The following is a 20210-nucleotide window of genomic DNA, read 5'->3' as shown; positions in this document are numbered from 1 at the left end:
CTTCACACTTAACCATTAAGTCTTTCATTATTAGATTTACTATTTTTTTTTGTAACCATCAATATTTTTTTGAATATAATTCTGTATTTTAGTTTTAAATAAAAAATATGATCTTTATTTGGGATAAGAAATCAGGTTACCCAATAAATGAAATGATAGTTTTAAAAAAGAAATATAGAACTTTTAGTATTTAAATATGAAAATACTATAAAATAAATTTATTTTAATTGAGATAATATGTTATCTTAAATAATATTACTCTGTAGTTAGTAAATATATATGTATACTGTATTATACACATATATACCTTTGTTTTAATAAAAAAAAAAAAAAAAAATAATAATAATAATACTCTCATGTTACATATGGGAACTTAATTTTAAGAGCTCTTTCCGGACTTCTAATACTGTTTGATGAATTTCATTTGTTTCTGGTCTTGTTTGAGTTTCTAACACTTTTACTTGATGTGATCTAGATGGAATGCTTTTCAAATCGAGGACATTTGAGATCTGTTCTGCGTTAAGTGCTCCAACCATATCCTAAAAATACAGATGGTATATATTCAATATTGCAATAAAAAAGTTAATAAACATAAATAACAATAAAATTTAAATAAAAAAAAAAGAACATATTTAATTTATTATAAGTTTCTAATCAAGCATTAGGTATGATTAAATTGTACATGCATATTTTATGTGATTTAATAACTAAGGTTCGGAAGTTATGGGAGTCAAAAGAGACAACAAAATATGCATTAAAAAATGTGAAATATGCAAAAAAAATATTTATTTATTCATTAAAAGTTTATTACTCATTTATTAATATACACAAAAAAAAAAAAAATGTAAAAACTTAGGTACATTTAAAAAAATTACATTATTGAAAACTAAAATATGACGCTAATTGTTAGGCTTTTGAGACTTGATTGAACTGAAAAAATAGTTGAACAAATATATTTTTATTATTTTTGAAATATGAAACAAACAATTTAAAATTAATTAATTTTTTTAGAAAATATTAAATATGCAAAAATCAATTAAAACTGACTAAATATGCACTTTTTATCTAAAATTAACAAATATGCAAAATATGCATTTTTAAACTCAACATTGTAAAGTTTAGATTTCTAGCTTGGTCTACAATAAATCAAGAGTATACAGAACAATATGTAACTTCTATAACTTCAGAACCCTATTAATAACCTTGTTTATTAAATTAAAGATTTCACACATTTTTGGATGATTATTATTTTTACAATTTTTCAAACAATATTGTTATAAAATTCATAAATTAAGTTGATTTATGAAATATGGAAATTTATCATTAGTAATAACCAGTAACAATTTCAAATGAAAATATTAACATTACTTGTTTATTGGCAAGAACTAAAATGGGAACAGAAGCCAAACGGGCATCGCCAAGTAATGATTTGATTTCGCTCACAACAACTGATTGATTTGAATTATTGCTGGCATCCACAACAAACACTAAAATATCTGTATCCTGGAAAAACTTTGGCCAATATCTTCGTACACTCTCTTTGCCACCGACTACAAAAACAATAAAAAAATAAAATATAACAGAACTAACAATTTTTGTTTTTTCTATGAAAAATTGAAAAATTGAAATATTTGATTAATTGTCTATAATTGTTTCTTACTACATCCTATAATTTTTTAATTTAAATTATACATATTTAGATTTGGTTGATTAGATCAAACTCTAGCAGATGTATGTTGTATTAATGATCATATTTTCCAATAGTCTTTATAAGAGTAGGAAGAAACACAATCAAGTTTAAATTGATTATCCTGATTAAATTAGTATATTGTGCCTTTGTTAGCTCAGTGCTTGAGTATGGATCTATATTATGGGATCCTCATGTAAGCGTAAGTTTTTGTACTTGTTGGACATGTATTAGAAATTGAACACCAGTAACATGATAATTTATTAGTATTTTTACTCAATATTTATCTCCGTTGGCTGACAGAGAAAGACAGGCTAATTTAACTCTTATTTTTATTTTTATTTGCTCTTAGGTGAAATTGTCTTCCCTAATTCTCTTTTGTATTTCAAAATCCCTTCCTTGGCAACACACAATAACCATTTGTTGTTTATTATACATATTTACTGTTTTTTGTTTCTTATAAATGATAAATATATGGTAGTTGTGAGAGGTAACGAATTAGATAAAAATATAAGGCTAAAGTAAGAAAATTATTGTTTTAAAAAACTAGATAGCTTTAAGTATCTAGGAGTTGACATAAATAGGTACAAAAATTACCACGAGAAAATAAGTAAACAGATGCTATTTTAAACCACAGAAAACATTCAGGTCTAAGTTATTATCAATTAAATTAAAATTATGATAACACTAAGTGTTGGTAAGTCCGGTAATCTTAAACACATGTGAAAAGTGATCAATTTCAAAAGAAGATGAAAGAAAGCTGGAAGTTTTAAAAAGAAAAATTTTCAACAAACATTTGAACTTAAGAAAAAATGATCAGACAAGGGAATACGAGATTAAATCAAATAAGGAAATTGAATTTTTGGGAAAAGAAGACATCATATTAAAACTTCAAGGAAGGCTAATGAGTTGACTGGGACACACATGGTGATGGAATGGCATAATGAAATGTGCATTGAACTAGAAACCTGAAGATAAGAGACCACTAGGTAGGCCAAATAAAAGATGGATAGATGAATCAAACTAGATTTTCTGAATTATTGGGATCGACAACCTGGAGAAAGTGGCAAAGGATTGAGAGTAATGGTCAATAGAGAAGGCTTTGTGGAACAGTTATGGGTGTCAAAAGAAAATAAAGCTGGAGAGGAAGCAAATGTTTTTTGTAATGTAACCATTAATAAGTAATTATAAAAAATATTTTATTTACTTACTTTCCCATATATTAACTGTAGGAGAACCTCCATCAGATAAAGATGAAACATTAAATCCTTCAGTAGGTTTGTATAAAGTATTTGATCCAATACTTTTTTGTCCGACTTCCTTAACAATTTGTGAGACTAATGTTGACTTACCAGATCCTTCTAAACCCAACACCAATACTTTCTTTTCCAACGATTCTTCTAACTAAACAGACACGATAAACTAGTTCAACGTTAAGTCAAAATTCATCTCGGTTTTATTGTAACGACTGAGGTTTATATTTAAATATGTACTTGCTTTTGAAACGTCTTCAAAACCTTCGTCATCAGCACTGTTCTGTCGCTTCTTCCATGTTCGGTATGCGGCATACGTACAAACACCCAGTACGAGTCCCGATGAGACTACAACTAGAGCTTTTAATTTGAAGCCCATCGCACACCTTTAAACACACTAGCCAACAATAATTCCAGATTTAGAACAAATCAACAAAACCCATTGCCCTGACACAACATATTATAAATTTACACATATTTTGTATTCGTTATCATGTCAAGGCTGATAAAAACGATAAGGAACTTTGCATGGAAGAAGACGTCATGTTGAACTGTGCGGTGATTATCGACCACTTCACAAATAATATAATCATATACTAACTTACTAAATACAGCAGCTGCAGGCTGTATATTATAGAAAATATATAGAATGTATATTGTATATCTATAATATTTCTATGGTATACACGGTTTTGGAACCATAGACATTTAAACATTTTGTTTTATATGTCTAAGCTTAGAACCTAACCGTGCAAGGTGGATTTTATATATATTATATATATAATATATATATGTATATTATGTATATATTATTTTATACATTATATAATCTGTGATATTATTTTGTAAATCGTTTATGATTAATGATTATTATTTATTTTCAGTTTTCGTCATTCATAATTAATTAGTAATTTTAGATTCATATAAATATTGTTAGACTTCAGAGTAGCTGCTGGTACCTGTGATTTTTTCAACATTCGAGAGCCAAATACTTTGATCGTACAAAATGATCATCATGGGTGATCATCACAGAATGATCATTTTATGCAGATAACGGTCTTAGAAGAAAAAGTTATGGCGCGCTGAAACCCGATGTAGATACAATAAGTTATTGTACCCAGTGACTACTATAGTCGGGGCGAATGAAAAGTGGCCGCTGATGCCCACGCACCTAGCGGTGAATTTTCATCATTGTACCGCAAAATTATGGAAAAAAGCGCGCGCATTTTGAATTATTAATCATTATTAATCGCATTTTACGTGATTCACTTTGAGAACCCATGGCTTATCGAAAAAAAAGGTTCCTATCATATTGCCAGCGGCCACTTTTCATTCACCCGACTATAGCATTGATTAAATATACAATATATATATAATTAATATTTAATATATTTAATCAATGCTACTAGCTAGTACCTATTATATTAATGGCCGTTTGCTAAAAATTAAAAACCTGAGGAAAGGAGAAAAATATCTAAAGCTTACTAACAAGCTTAATTAATCAAAAACTGTACAAGTAGATTTTTCTTTGCATGCTGTTGTATATTAGGCGTCAAGTAAAGAATGGCCTTGAGTAAGTCACATTAGTTAAGTTATGTTAAATTTGAATTTAATACCAAATATAAAATAATATTACATAGGAATGAAAAATAATTGTGAGTGGAGTTAACCGTCTGCCACGCTAGATTTAGTAAACGTATATGAAACCAAAATTTGATAAAATATTAAATTAGAAGCTTATAAAATTATACAGTCACTATATAATTTGATATTTTTTAATCGGTACCTAGTGAATAATTTATGAGGAACCTTGTATTAATTTTTCAATCTTTACTATTCAAAAATAAAAGTTGTATTATACATATAAATCGAAAAAGTCGAAAATTAAAAATATGCATAGATAGCACAAAACATACGAAATGTTTTAAAAATTATTTCATGTCTAGTAAATGCTTTTGGTGAAAATTTCAAGTAACTATAGTTATTCATTATAGCTAAAAAAAAAATGAATTTACTAAAAACTGCTTTTTCGCATAAAAATTCCAGATTTCATTTATTCTTATTTTACGTCACTTTAACGGATTACATTTTGAAAAGTTGATTTTAATTTGAAAAAAATGGCCACAGAATTACAGCACTGTACTGGACTACTACTTAAGCGGCTTAAAAAAAAATTCGTGTATAATTTAAAATATGGTGTTTATACGTAACATTATAAATTTTAGTAAATTCATTTTTAAAAGAAAATAATGTTGACATATTGACATGCATAGTAAATCTACCCTGTATAGTATCGACGTATACATTATGTATCTAAATACATTACATTATTTTATTATTAAAATCATTAATTATTGTATTTGAAGTAGTTAACAAAATTTGTTTATACGGATTTCTTTTACCAACTAAATTTAGGTATAAATTTATATACCATATGTCCATATTATTTAATAATTATATTGTTTATATTTTAAGACAAAAGGATTTAAAAACTATATAATTAATCTAGTAAAAGTTCATTACATTATTTTTGGATCTTGACAAATTTACGTGAGGATTGCTCATTAGTATTTTCGAACACAAATACCCACTTATTTTTTATTCGCAATATTATGTAGGTATGGATAATTAATTAGAATATAATATTAAGTATTAACAATACACACAATAGCCTATAGCCATATAGGTTAGGTAGACATTTTGATGAATCAACTTGTACTGTAAACTCAAAATTAGCTAAATTATTATACAATATTTATTTTTATTTTTATTTTTTAATCGTTCATATTATTTCTTTCTATACTTACTAAAAATTGTTCATCACATTAGAAAGAAATAATACGAACAATTTAAAAGTAAAAATAAATATTCAAATTTAATAAGGTTTTTAAATTATACCTAGGTATATTCAGGGATGGCGCGAGGGGGGGAGAAATCGGGGCAGTTGCCCAGGGCCCCGCGATTTTAAAATTATAATCAAGGCCCCGCAGTTCTTAAATGATATTTGATACTGTTCAGAGATTAATTAGTTTGGATAATATGTAATGTGACTGTTATTTATTTTGCCCGGGGCCCCGCAAATCCTAGCGCCGTTCCCGGGTATATATATAAATTGGCCCATAGGCATAAGTTGATTTATCAAAATGTCATGAAAAAAATCTGAAAATTATATTTAATTTAGGTGTTACCATTTAAAAAAAATTAAGTTTTGTTGCGCATGCGGAGAATACATGAGTTAAAAAATCTTAGGTCATTGGAATTTTATGGTTGATTAGTCTAGTTTAATGTCCGGCAAACAGAATTGAAAGATATTTGCAGGGTTACGAGGTATAAAGTGTACCCTGTTTTTTGGGATACACGGAAATACGTTATACTTCATAATATTATACAGATGTAATCTACCAATCTATACAGTAATATAGTAATATAGTTTATAGATACTATTGATACTAATATAAATAATATAATAAACACTTTATTAAACTCTATACAACATAAAATTACCATAAATTTACTCACGTACATATAAATTGTTTATAATTATAAATTTATAATGTATATCTATGTATTTATGTGTAGATGCCTATATATTAAGCAGAATAACCAGTTCTACATATACTCGTTTGATTAAAATATAATGTAAATCTACGTTGAAAAACTAATAACTGCTGGACGAATAGGATAAGAGGTAATTTAGTAGGGCCTGTATAATCAATTATAAAACACGTTTGCTTACTCACTCATTTTAATTACCTATCTACGTAATAATATGACTAGTACGTAGTCTGTTCTTTGGTCGATCATAGTACGAATACAGCTTGTATAGGTGGTGCATAATAACATCAACGTTGACTAAATACCTGTATTCTGCAACATTAATTTATTTTGAAGACTCAACATTATAATATGTTGTACAGTTGTATTGATATTATTATCTTTTATATCATATGGTAGGTATACAATATTATCTAGAGATCGTTTTAAAATGATGTTACAGTCAGATTTTACCTACATGTTTGTTAATTTTCTGTAGAATATTTTTCAGTGTTCAGTGACGTTCATTTGTTTAATCTAATATATTAATATATTTATTGTTGATCCTTCAAAAGTTTGCTACAATATTATTTCATTATTGGCCATGAAGGTGCCGTATTCTTGGTTAATAACATATTCATGTTTAATTTTTGGTACGTATAATATCTCAATATAATATTAATAAATAACGGAGACACATTGTATTATAATATTAAATGGTATAATATGAAAATAGTGTAAGTTATAGTGTAATTAGATTCATTTATTATAATTAATCAATGGTTATACATTTATTCATCTACAGTGAAGTGTTTTATTTTTAAATGTTAACATAATATGATTTTAAAATAAGTACATTTTTCGAAAACAATGATATGTGATTTTTTATTAACAAACTATAACAATATTCGGTCAATTTTGAAAACGTATACAATATAAATATTCTGTTACGGCGTGCTACATTAAACATAAATGCATAATATATATGTAAAAAGAATTGATTTAAATACAACTTTTATTAACTATCTATAATTTAATAAATGATAATATAGGTATTCGTAAATTAAGATAAAGCGTACCTACTATAAAGTTATTGTTTTTAATTGTACTTAAGCATGTGCGTATAGTGTTTGTATTGTATGTAAAAATGAATTTGGAACTCTATGACAAAGATGTTTTGTTTAGTTTAAGGAAATAAGAAGTTCCTATGTAATATTGTAATATGAATATCTACATTAAAAGATAATTTTTATCGTATGGCATAATTATAGTAGTATTGTTCTAATAATAAATGAAATTAAAAAAAAATGTACTTAAATGAAAATTTAAAATGAAGAAAAAAAGCCAAGCATAATTTAATATATTATACCTAGCGTAGTTATGAAAGGGCTTAAGTATTTATATTTTATTAAAAACAAAAGCTCATCTGTACATATAACTTTAAATTTATAATTTGTACAATGTATTATATAGAACTATAATATATTAAGATAAAATATCAAATTCTGATTATAATATTGCACTATTAACATTGTTTATGAACTAATTATTTCAGGAACAGGCATTTTATGTGACAGAAAACTAGAAAAACGTCAAATTGTATCATCTTGCTCAGTGTTGGTAACTATATTAATAATTATATTATGTTATTATAAATGTAAAAATAAGGGTATTAGGGAATTTAGACCCAAACATATTAACAACCTCCATCATCAAGTGGTACGGTGAAAAAATAACCCCATATGAGATTTTGCAAAATTAAAAAAAATATATAATATAATATAATATGATAGGTAGCTAAAAATAAAAATAAATCTTAATATTTTTTTTTTTTTTTTTTTTTAATTATATTATACATACAATTGAATAAAAAATTATATACCTTCCATAAGCATAGCTTGTGTCGAAGGTATAGAGTTAACTATTTTATATAATACCTATATAATATGTAAATTTACAATTTGATTTTAGGTGATTACATACTTATTATGAACAATACAATACATTAAATTATTTCTTAAAGATTAGGTTTTTAAGAGAAAAAAAGAAAACAGATAACAGAGTTTTCATTTACAGATATAAATAATTATTAATTTAAAGACATAAACAACCATTTTATACAACTAATGTTTTGGCATTAAAAATTTTACAGACAATGTTTTTTTGTTGTAATTATAGGCATAGAATTAAAGTAGGTTGGACCAAGGTAGTCCACGAATTTTTGACCAAATGATTTTTTTTAAATAACTAACTTTTGCATTATAAGCTACTGTTTCTCTTTTATTTAGATTTAACCAGTTATTTGAGTTATTTACTACCCATAAGATAGCAATTTTTTTGAATAGTAGATCTACTGGTAATACATTAAATAATTTGAAATTTGTAAAAGTTGAATCTTCGAGAGTGGATTTATGTAAACGGTAAACGATAAAAAACGACACGGGAAAAAACGACACGGAAAAAAACGTCAGGTAAAAAACGTCACGGTAAAAATCGACACGGATAAAAAACGTCATGGAAAAAAACGCCAAAAATGTTTTTTTTTAATCTAAAAATCACAATTATTGTTTTTAAGTTTAATAATAAAATAATGACACAATATTATTATAAATAATTTAGTGAAAAACGTCAAATAAATAATAGTTTTGAAAAAAAAAACAAATATATAATATTTATTAAGGTATAATAGTTATATAAAAAAAATATATATCAACATCGTATAGTATAATAAATAATAATATAGTACCTATAGTATCATAAGTATAGCTATGTATTAGTTATGTATTCGTGTTATACTTATATATAGTATTGCGCCGTGGAAGTATTGTGAAAACAGCTAGTTCCCACATCCCACGGCGCGGCGTCGTCGGTTCAAAACTTTAAGAACTATATAGGTAACAACAATTAAAGGCCAAGTGTCTTATCGAACCCATTCCAAATAACTGTCGTAGATAGGATTTATATATATTTATACAAAAATATACGTAAAATCCTATACTCTATTGAGTATTGGGTATAATAAAGGTTTACAATTTATGACTTTGGATAACAATGGTCAATGATGGGAGTATGACGTATATAAACTGAAACTTTCATACATGTTCTGTCAATCCTAAATGTCAGTTACATTTAAAAAATTAAATTAAAAAATATATGTAAAGAATATTCAAATGGGGAAAGAGATATCCCACATTTTTTAAAGGCTATAGCATATACTATTCGATATTGTTAATTTGTATTTTACTGCTATTCTATAGGTACTTGTTTTTTTTTCAAAACTTTTTTATAATTTTTATTTTACATTTTTCAACAAATTATTTTTAACAATATTGTGTAATTATTTTATTATTTATTTTAAAAACATTAATTGTGATTTTTAGACAACAAACATTTTTGACTAAATGGTATAGCATAATATAGGTATACTATACGATATTGATATATTTTTTTTTATATAACTGATTTTTAGATTAAAAAAAACATTTTTGGCGTTTTTTTCCATGACGTTTTTTACCCGTGTCGATTTTTAACGTGACGTTTTTTACTTGATGATTTTTTCCGTGTCGTTTTTTTCTGTGTTGTTTTTTTCCTAGATTCATGTAAACATATACGAACTATTTGTCTTTGATGTATTAACAATGGTTTCAGTGCATTAGCTGAGAGACCTCCCCAAATTAATAGTCCATATTGTATTATTGCTTGGTATAGGGCTAAATATATTGTACGAATTACACGCATTGGTAAAATCTCGCGTAATTTATAAAAACTATGACTCAAAATACGAAGACGCATTAATAAATTATTTATATGCAGATTCCACCTCATGTGTTTATCAATTGTTAAACCAAAATAACGTATACTTGAGACTCTATATATGGTTTTACAAAGCTTATCATTGCACAAATTATGGCTGTCACAAAAGTGTATCTTTAAATTATCGAAATGTTCTTCATTGTTATTTTTTGTGAAATTCACAAACATTGTTTTATTATAATTTATTGATAGCTTTCTATAATTTATGAACTCTACTACTTTTTTAAATTCTTTTGTTGCTTTTGTACGCACCTCATTCCAGGAGTCTCCTGAGAAGAGGAGACACGTGTCATCGGCATATGTGATGATAAGTCCCTCAATATCTAGACTACACATACTGTTAATATATAGGATAAATAGAATTGGGCCCAAAACACTACCTTGAGGAACACCGCAGTTTATATACATTTTATCTCCGGTAATACCATTTATTCTAACCATTTGCCTTCTATTTTGCAAGTAATATTGGTATTATATATCATTGTGTATATAGTAAAATGTAATAATATGAATAATATATAACATACGTATTGTTATGTCCCAACATATCTGCAATGCAGTACCCAGGATTTGTTTTTGGAGGGGGGCTTAAACATTCATACTTAATTTTATAGGAAAATAGAAAATAATTTAAAACACATATATAATATACACATTACTCATACTCGTAGCATTTAATATATTTATGTAAATTGTCACAATTTTAAATCTAAGCTCACCCGTCAACATTATTACTGCAGTGATATGAATTCACTACGCAAATTAGTCAGTAGTTTTTGAATAACAATAAAATCATGTGAGAACATATTATGCGTGCGCAGGATTTTGTGTCTGGTGCGCTATTGTCATTGTTGACTGTTGTTGTGCCTGTGTCTGTAATCTAGTGTACGTCGAATTTCTCCAATATTACCCATCTATTTTTAGACTTGTATTGATAAAATAATATTATTATATATTATTAACACTGAACATATATCATATTAAAACTTATATTTTAAAATTATAAACTCAATAATATGTTTAAAATCATTCGTTCTATATAATATCATTCCATATATTTTTTTACCAGTCCACTATCCAAAATAAATTGCCAGATGCAGCGAAAGCAGCATTCGCTGCACCCGTGCGCACGTCTGTGTGTGAGAATTTGGTAATTTACGGATGAATGTCCAACTTCAAACTCCCGTAAAAAGTTATTTGATTTTCTGGTAAAAATTTTTTTAATACGATTAATGTAGGGAATTTTATACTAAACTATCCAATCTAAGATATATAAAAAGACACTTGTATGCATTTTTAGCTCAAAATGATTTGCAAATTTTCGAAAATTTTGTCAAGATTCCATCAAGCTTATAAAAATTTATTGTGAATTTGCGTTCAGCTTTTTTATAAATTTTACTAAAAATTTACGAGGAACTATACATCACATTTTGATATTTTTTGATAGACTGGAAACTTTTTGATGTGTCAGAAACATCCCTGAAATAAATTATAACATAGGTAAGGTTTATGGTATCACTTTATCACGTATGCTTTTATTTTGCTCCTTTTTTGTTACATTAAATATTTACAATATAATTAATATATAAAACTAACATAAATGAAAATATAAAATTCTATAAAAATATTAACCCCATAATTATGTTATGTAAATACAATCGCAGGCTAATGACCTAGCTGATGGAGACTTTTTTCTCAATGAAAAAAAATTACCATATACACATTACACATATATACTTTTATTATTCACAAAATTGATAGGTGGGGATATTTGGTGAGGTTATCTATTACAATCTCTTTTCATAGAGCTTCCATTGCCCTATAAATGTCCAACAAATACCGGAAATTACTCATGACTCCATGAGTAAGTAAAATCGTAGTTCAAATTCAACAGTAAAAAGTTATTGGAGTAACAATATTTTTGTTAATATAACTAATTCATGAACTTTAATAGTTTCAACAATATAGTTGTTCGTTTGACAAATAATTCTTGTTGGCCCAATGTTAACAAGAATTTTGTCAATTCAACTCATATTTCATTGTATTGGTTTTACCATGATGTATGTGTTTTTTTTTTTCTGTCATCACCTTTTTGGGGCAGTAAAAATGCTTCGATTTTTGACTTCAGTACCTCGTTCGATCAGAAAGTGAATCTAGTTGGTACTTAGGGGGAGGGGGGTCAAAAGTAAAAAATTCTTAATACTTTTCTAAATAATTGAGAAAAACAAACTAAAAATTAAGGGAAAAACGGGAAATTTTATGCACACCCATTTTTCGACAAAATCGATTTTGGTTTTTGATGTAACTTTAAAACAAATGACCATAGATACATGAAATTTTCACCTAATGTTTATATAAGTATATTCTATCCACCGTGCAATTTTCAAAAAATTTCGACTTAAGTTGAACTATTCATAGGCATTTCAAATTTTCGATCATTATTAGTTTTTTTGAAATTAATATCTATAAAAATTTATTTGTTAGGCAGAAAAGCTTGAAAATTTAATACAAGGCTCTTAACATATTGTTACTGCAATAGTAGTTGAAAAATAAAAGAAATTCATAGTCACAATTTTTTTTTTATAAGCATTCAAATTTTGAATTTTGACAAAATACGAAAATTCACAAATTATTTTAAGCTAGAAATTCATAAAAAATTTTCTTTTTAAATCTTAGATTTAAAAATTTAATACAAGATTCCTTACAAGTTTTTACAATAGCAGTTGCAAAATAAAAGGAATACATAGTCACAATTTTTTTTTTAAGCATTCAATCATTGATTATAAATACTATAGATTGCTCACTGGCCGGTTTTTCGGTGGCGTACAATAAAATCCTCGGTAGATGGCGATAAGAACCAATAATACTAATAAATTTGTATTTTATAACAGCCGCCGCAACTATGGTGGAGCGCGGTGCGGGTATAACTGGTTTTTATCGTCGCCCGTCATAACGTCCGACGTACCTATTTTATATTAATTACTACTTTTATTTAGAATGATTTGGTTGAGTGTGGCACTGGGAAAAACGGACACGATAGGTTAGTCGATACGGATTATGGGCTAATTAATCATATTATAATATGATTTTGACCAATTCATATTTTATTGTATATTTTTTTTATTAAAAGCAATTAAACAATATTTTCTCACAGTTAAAACACGAAAATGTAGGGAATATTGGAATGTATATACATATTTTAAATACGTGTAATTTAACTTTTAAAATTTGAAATAATAGGAAGTTGGTACTTGATAGGTACTTGCCAAATCGAAATTGTATATTTTAATGTATCCTATCGATGCATTTATTATCACTCTAGTTCTAGGTACATACAAATTATAATGAATTACAATGTAAACTTAGTACATACTTTAAATTACATTAGTTATAAATTATGGTTTATAAGAATTTAGTTATGTTGTAAAATCCGCAATTTTGCCACATGTTGAACTGCTTTGTTGTGTAAATCAGAATTTGTCCATTTGCATTCTTTAAATATCTTAACTGTGTACAGTAATTCCATCATATAAATGTAGTGTTCATAGCATGATTGAGCTGTAGTAAGTATGTCGTTTTTAAAATGAGTTTTAGTTTTGTCCATTAATTGAGATACAATTTTTTTTTCATGTTTAATTTCATTAAAATGTTTGTTAAAAATATCCAAACAGGTTTTTGTGATACATATCATTAGTTTTGATGGCTTTTTAAGCCCTTCAATACTTTTACTATCACCGTATGTTTTATGTAATATAAGTAAATGATTTTTATCTTGAAGGTATTGTGATGTTATAGTTAATGATTCTTCACATTTGACACACTTGAACATTTCCATACATCGCTTAGCAATATAACCAGCAAAATACAAAATTGAACAATTTTCTAGTGATTGGTTTAAATTCAGAATAGGACTTGTTTTTGATGTAGTACAACTTAATTCAATTTCTGTATTAATATTAATAATTTCGTCATTTATTTTGGTTGTATCATTTTCATTTTCATTTGTTTCTATTTGAATATCTTTCAAAACATTAACATTCAAAAATTCGTCATCGTCGTCTTCACAATTGCATTTTTCCGAACATTTCATTAAACTATACGTACAAATGGTCCCAAAACAACATCGAAATGTTCGAGCAGTTGGATTTTTATTATAACCATTTTTCTGGCGCATTATAGAGAAAAAATTTTCTAGTGGATCTTGTGTCAATCGGTTTGTCATAATAAAAAAATTTTTTTTTCCAGTATTTAGAAACATTTTTGGTTTTCCAGATTCATAAATTTCTAACAGTGCAGTAATAGTCCACACAAACCCTTCAAAACAAGGGGGAATACTATTTTTTTTATTAATTTTTACAGCACTTTGAAAAGTTGTACGAATTTTTTTTAAATTTTCAAAAACTTGAGGGTTGTTATCATTTAAAGGTCGCCTATTTGGGTTAGGATCATATAAATTCTTACTGTTCGCAGAATCGAACATGTCATTTACATCTTCAATAAAACTAGCTGTATTAAGTGCTGTACTTGAGTTTAATTCTTTTGTACCTACACATGTTTTGATTGCAGCGGCGACAGATCTACTGAGTACCTGAACTGCTAATTTACAACTCATTTTTTGGAATGCATTAGGAGCTAAATGAGCTGCTGTCATTTTGCACATTGCTCGAGCAGTGGAACTGTTGCTATCTATTTCATATGTTTTTTTTACATCATCAAATGATATAATTTTATTTCCAATTTGTATATCCCCATTTAACAAATTGTTCCTTAGACTTTTAATTAAATGTGGCATGTCATATACCAGAAACAATTTTTGGTCACAAATTTCAGTAAATGGTTTTTTTATTGTTCCTCCTAGAAGTGAAAACATGCGCCTATTTTGTGTTCCTTGGTCACACACTATTGCTACTGGTGTTAAACCGAGATCAAACAGTTTTTGAACTGATTCTTTAACAATTATGGCCAAGTTATCTCCTTTTATTCCACTACCAGTTAAATAATAACTAAGTGGAAATTTCCAGTTGTTATATAACCCTCGTACCATTATAACTAAAGCGTGCGATCCAATTTTATCTGTTCTACCTAATGTACCAAGATCTTCATAGCCTTCAATTTCATCTTTTGATTTATTATACTCAATAGATTTCATTATTGATATTTCGTCGAGTAAAACAACACATTGTTTTTCTTGATAAGACATAAAAGAAACTTTAAGTTGAATTTGCTCCATATATTTTGATGAAAAACCGGTGGTAAAATGTATTGAGTTTAGCCAACGACGTACAGTACTCGCACCAGGTAATATAATTTTATTCTTGCGCATGTATTCATAAGTAGTTGGAGACTTGTAATAAATAGACAAAGCTAATTTTTTTTCGTTTATAGTCCATGGTTTACGCTTCTTATGGTTGATTTGCATTGAAACTAACGATTTGGAACTTATTGAAGAAAATTTAATTTCTTGTAAAAAGTGTTGGATGCTTATTTTCTTTTTTTTATTTAATAAATTTTTCTTTTGTAACAAATTGATGGTTGATCTTTTAATTCTTAATAATTTTTCCAGTCGCTTGCATCTTTTTTGAAGTCTTATGTATTGTTTTGTTGGAGAAAGAATCGCTTTTTTTCTTCTCTGGACTTTTTCTGGCGTAGGCAGAGAATTTAAATTTGAAATGTATGATCTCGTGAACGGGGATATTGATAAAGTTGGACTATCAAACATGTTAAGTGCAGCTTCTTCAGGCTCCATGGTTTTAACAAAGGAGTCGTACTTTTTAGCAGGTTTTAAAATGCCAGGAGACCATTCAATAGGATTGATTTCTTCTAATAAAAATAACAAATGATTTAATAATTATTTAGTTAAATATAATAATACTCAACAAAACTATTAGGTATGGAAATAAGGGTATTTTTTCTTCGCTAATAACAGTAATAACTACTTTACTAAAATATATAAAGCAGAAGAATGTGATGAATGATATGTAATAAATAGGGAGCGGATGTTTATGCTCCAAAAAATTTAAAAATATGCATGCAATTATGCTCTAAAAAATATAAAAATAAATAAAGGTTTGAACTTTAATTGATCATAAAAAAAATTGTGACTATATATTTTTAATACTTTTCAATCACCTTTGTAACAATATATTAGAAACCTTCTAATATATTTTCAAGTTTTTTGACCCAACAAATAAAATGTTATAAATATTTATAGGAAAAGATTGGACATTAAAAATGTCCGTGAACAGCTCAAAACAAGTCAAAATATTTTCAAAATATTATATAACCATAATACCATATGGTGTATAGAAAATGCTAGTATAAAAAGGGTGGGTAAGTGGATGTCGCTCTGCTGTACAGTAGATTACAAGTAGGTCACTGTTTAATGGTTGATATTAAATTAGAATCCAATGATTTATATCATATTATCATTGTATAAGAAAAACGATTCTAAGCGAAGACGGTCAGTCAGTCTATAATATCTTACTACTAAGTGTATTTGACGATATTATTATTTACTATAGTTGGTTAAATTCATTTTTCCCAAAAAAATTACATTTGAAAATGGCATTGCGTGTATATAAAATATAACAATACCTATACTCTAAAAGTTTCATATACCAACAAATAATATTTTTAAATTATAACAAAATAACTAAAATCGTTATTCTTGGTTTAAATATGTAATTTTGTCCAAATTTGAATTTAAAATGTCTGTAAAAAATAAATGTGTTTATATATTTTTTAGATTTTTTGGTTACAGTATAAATTATTTAAGAGAATCTTTGTTTTAAATTTTCAACTCTTAGTTATAAAAACTGAACATGCTGTTTAAAGTGACATTTTCTTCACAGGATTTTTTTTTCAAAATATTTCGTTAATTTTTCAGATAATTATAGGCATTTGAAATATTCGATTTTTTTTTTTTCTATAAATGTCGATAAAAATTTTTGGCTGAGCCAAAATACTTGACAATTTAATAGAGGGTTGAACATAAGTTAATCCATAGGTGATTTAAAAGTTTTCAAAATACACGGGCATATTTTTTTTATAAGCATTTGAAAGTCCAAATTTTTACTAAATATGATAAAATCATGAAAAATTGAAGTTATTTTGTAGTTGAAAATTCATACATATTTTGGTATTCATACCTGAGAATTGAGAATTTAATACTTACAAAAAATTCACGAACGATTTTCTATCAAACGGTTTAAGATATAAAATAAATAAACAAAATATCCTAGACTGGGGTCTTGGACTTTTCGGCGCTGCCATTTTGGAGCTGGCGCGCTGCCGTTTCGGCGATAGATATTTTAGGCGCTGCCGTTTCGGCGACGCTGATTCGGCGATAATGACAAAATACATGTTATAGTGCAGTTTTTTTAGTACAAAATTATGTGTAATTTATGGTCTCGTAAAAAATATTAGAAAAAAAATTATTATAATAATAATAATATAATCAATTAATATATGATAAATAAAAATAATAAAATAATATAATGTTTATACAATAATAATCAACAATTTTTTTAGTACAAAATTATGTGTAATTTATGGTCTCGTAAAAAATATTAGGAAAAAAAAATGAATATAATAATAATAAAATAGTCAGTTAATATATATATGATAAATAAAAAATAATAAAATAATATAATGTTTATACAATTATAGTCAAAATTTTATTTCAACGCTATATTATTTGATATTCCCCTGATAATTAATGTTGGAATGTCATTTTTATCGTATCAACTAATTTATAAATACGATTAGCTGTGTCTCTAAATTTTTTTAACTTTTTCCGTGGACTATTACCCATTACCAAATGCTCATACTGTGTATCCGTTCCTGCTTGTATTTTGCGTAATGTATTTATGAAAGCCCAAATTGTAGGTTTGTTTGTCATTAACTGATTCAATCGTCTATTCGCCGCTTCGGCATGGTTATTTATATGGTCTTTATTTGTCAATTAATACACGTTCGTATAAATGTAAATAGTAACAATACTATAAAAATAAAATATAAAATTTTTATCCAATTTTTTAGTTATATATAATATAATTTAATTGAAACTTTATAGTGCATTTTTTATTTTTTTATTTGTCTACTTTTATAATATGTATTTTGTCATTGTCGCCGAAACGGCAGCGCCAAAATGGCAGCGCTGAAAAGTCCCATTCCCCCTAGACTGTCAATCGTCTCCGTTCAGAATCGTTTTTCGTATACAATGATACCTATCATTGCATTCAAATTTAACATATCCATTACATAGTGACCTACCCTATGAGTTATGACCGAGGTCCACTCCACCCCTACTGTACAGCAAAGTGAGTTCCCGATTTTTTATTTTTTTTTCGCGGTGCATTTGAAAACTACTGAAAAATTTTCACTTTTGGCCCCTTGATGTACAATTTTTAAATACAATATTCACTTTGCTACCTATATTTTTAAGATTGAAGAACTTTTACTACTCCAAAACGTGATGACAGATACAAAAATAAAAAAATATATAATTAAACAAAATAATAAAAAACACACATCATTGTAAAGTCAATACATCCATCACTCTGTTCAGAATCTAAAATAGTAAAAAAAATTAACTTAGTGTACAGAAAAAATGGTAATATAAACAGTTATTTTAAATTTTTATAAAATCAGTTATAAAATATTTAAGATTCGAATATATTCTATAGGTATACGATATTTTTTTATACGTTATTGAAGTTAAAATTTTGGTAAATCAATTCATCAGTCAAGAACATTTGCTAATTATTTTGAAGCATAAATTGATCATTTAGGTACCTGATGAATCGAAATCCAGTACGCGTCCTTTGATTTCGGTCGGCTTCATTCGTTTAACCGGTGTTTCAAAGTTTGTGTTTTCAGGATTTTCACATTTTGGAGAACCTTTTTGAAACATGTTTTCAATTATTTTAAGTTACAAACCATTAAGGTAGTACACAATTAAAAGTTTTATTTAAGCTTACATTTATTTGAATTTCCGGAGTTATGTATAGCAAATTTTATTGGTGTAGCATTCGGAATTAGTTTTCGTATTTTTTGATTAACATTCATAAACATATTTTGATCAAAGTGATCACTACAGATATACCTCTTGCGTAGTATTTTCGGGCTTAAATTGTCTAAAGCCATATTTCCTAAATTAAAAATTATGTTTTAAAATTTTGTTTTAGGTACTAACCTAACCTACTTAAAAGTTAAAATGTATAGTTGGTATTTTTAACTAACAAATGTTAATGTAAATGCCAATTGTTATTATGTAGAATATAAAGATAATAAATTAATAACTTACCCGAATGAATAATCCAAGTTTTCATTGAGTGTTCATCACTTGGAAACGTATGAAAACTTAATTCGGGGTTATTTCTTTTTGATTTACCACAGTTAAAACAATTATATTTTTGACCAGACATAATGAATTTAATAGTAAAACAAAAATAAAAATGTACTAACAATATTTCAATGACGAATACGGCAACTAAAGTTCACGTCTTCACGATAAAGGCTCATTGACAAGTGACAACTAGTTACTACTCCAATATTTATATTACTGTTTTGCTTTAATGACAAACAATAATAATAACTAATAATAAAATATGAATGAATGTGAATATAAAAATAAAATTAATACTACCGAACTGTCATTGATTATAAACACTATAAAGTATAAATAATTATAGTATTATAATGACTATTCTTAAAATAATGTGGAAGAGAAATAAAATAATTTTTAATAAATTATACAAATTATGGCATACATTATGAAGAAGTGCACAATGCACATATATAATTAAATTTCTTAAAATAAATTAATATTTCCAATTTAAGATATTTAAATACGTACAATTTGTTAACTACGTATGATAAAAACAACGTTGGTTTTTACTATTTGCGTTATTTGATCTAAA

General features: G+C 26.7%; 2 protein-coding genes across 6 annotated transcripts in view; one reads left to right on the top strand and one right to left on the bottom strand.

Moving 5' to 3' along the window:
* Positions 1 to 159: 159 nt before the first annotated feature.
* Positions 160 to 3423, bottom strand: LOC107171439 (uncharacterized). The gene is made up of 4 exons (XM_089225032.1): positions 3181 to 3423; positions 2899 to 3087; positions 1369 to 1550; positions 160 to 539 (listed from the first exon to the last, which is right to left on the bottom strand). The coding sequence occupies exons 1-4, from the start codon at positions 3317 to 3319 to the stop codon at positions 360 to 362; spliced, it is 690 nt and encodes a 229-aa protein (XP_089081158.1). The 5' UTR covers positions 3320 to 3423; the 3' UTR covers positions 160 to 359.
* Positions 3424 to 6738: 3315 nt separating this feature from the next.
* The window catches only part of LOC107171726 (modular serine protease-like), a 36969-nt gene continuing 23497 nt past the window's right edge, over positions 6739 to 20210 (top strand). For 2 of the 5 annotated variants that reach the window (XM_089223694.1, XM_089223690.1), the window contains exons 1-3: positions 6739 to 6890; positions 6974 to 7127; positions 8030 to 8090. In XM_089223694.1, coding sequence (XP_089079820.1) covers positions 7079 to 7127; positions 8030 to 8090 — 110 coding nt within the window. In that variant the 5' untranslated portion in view covers positions 6739 to 6890; positions 6974 to 7078. Of the gene's footprint in view, positions 6891 to 6953; positions 7128 to 8029; positions 8091 to 20210 lie in introns of those variants that run through there. The other 3 variants (XM_089223693.1, XM_089223692.1, XM_089223691.1) reach the window with 3 other exon arrangements.

The sequence above is a fragment of the Diuraphis noxia genome, unplaced genomic scaffold, assembly GCF_037042655.1.
Source record: "Diuraphis noxia isolate RWA-SAM2 unplaced genomic scaffold, SU_Dnox_SAM2 contig0003, whole genome shotgun sequence".
Taxonomy (NCBI): domain Eukaryota; kingdom Metazoa; phylum Arthropoda; class Insecta; order Hemiptera; family Aphididae; genus Diuraphis; species Diuraphis noxia.
The sequence above is the reverse complement of the archived record's forward strand: the minus strand, read 5'-3'. Positions and strand labels throughout refer to the sequence as shown.

Bases quoted from the DNA above. Each gene is read 5' to 3' on its own strand.
- LOC107171439 (XM_089225032.1), bottom strand. From the start codon at position 3,319: ATGGGCTTCAAATTAAAAGCTCTAGTTGTAGTCTCATCGGGACTCGTA. The intron at 1,551-2,898 runs GTAAGTAAATAA...TTGTTTTTGTAG, and splicing joins TACAGTTAATATATGGGAAA to TCGGTGGCAAAGAGAGTGTA. The intron at 540-1,368 runs GTAATGTTAATA...CTGTATTTTTAG, and splicing joins TAGTTCTTGCCAATAAACAA to GATATGGTTGGAGCACTTAA.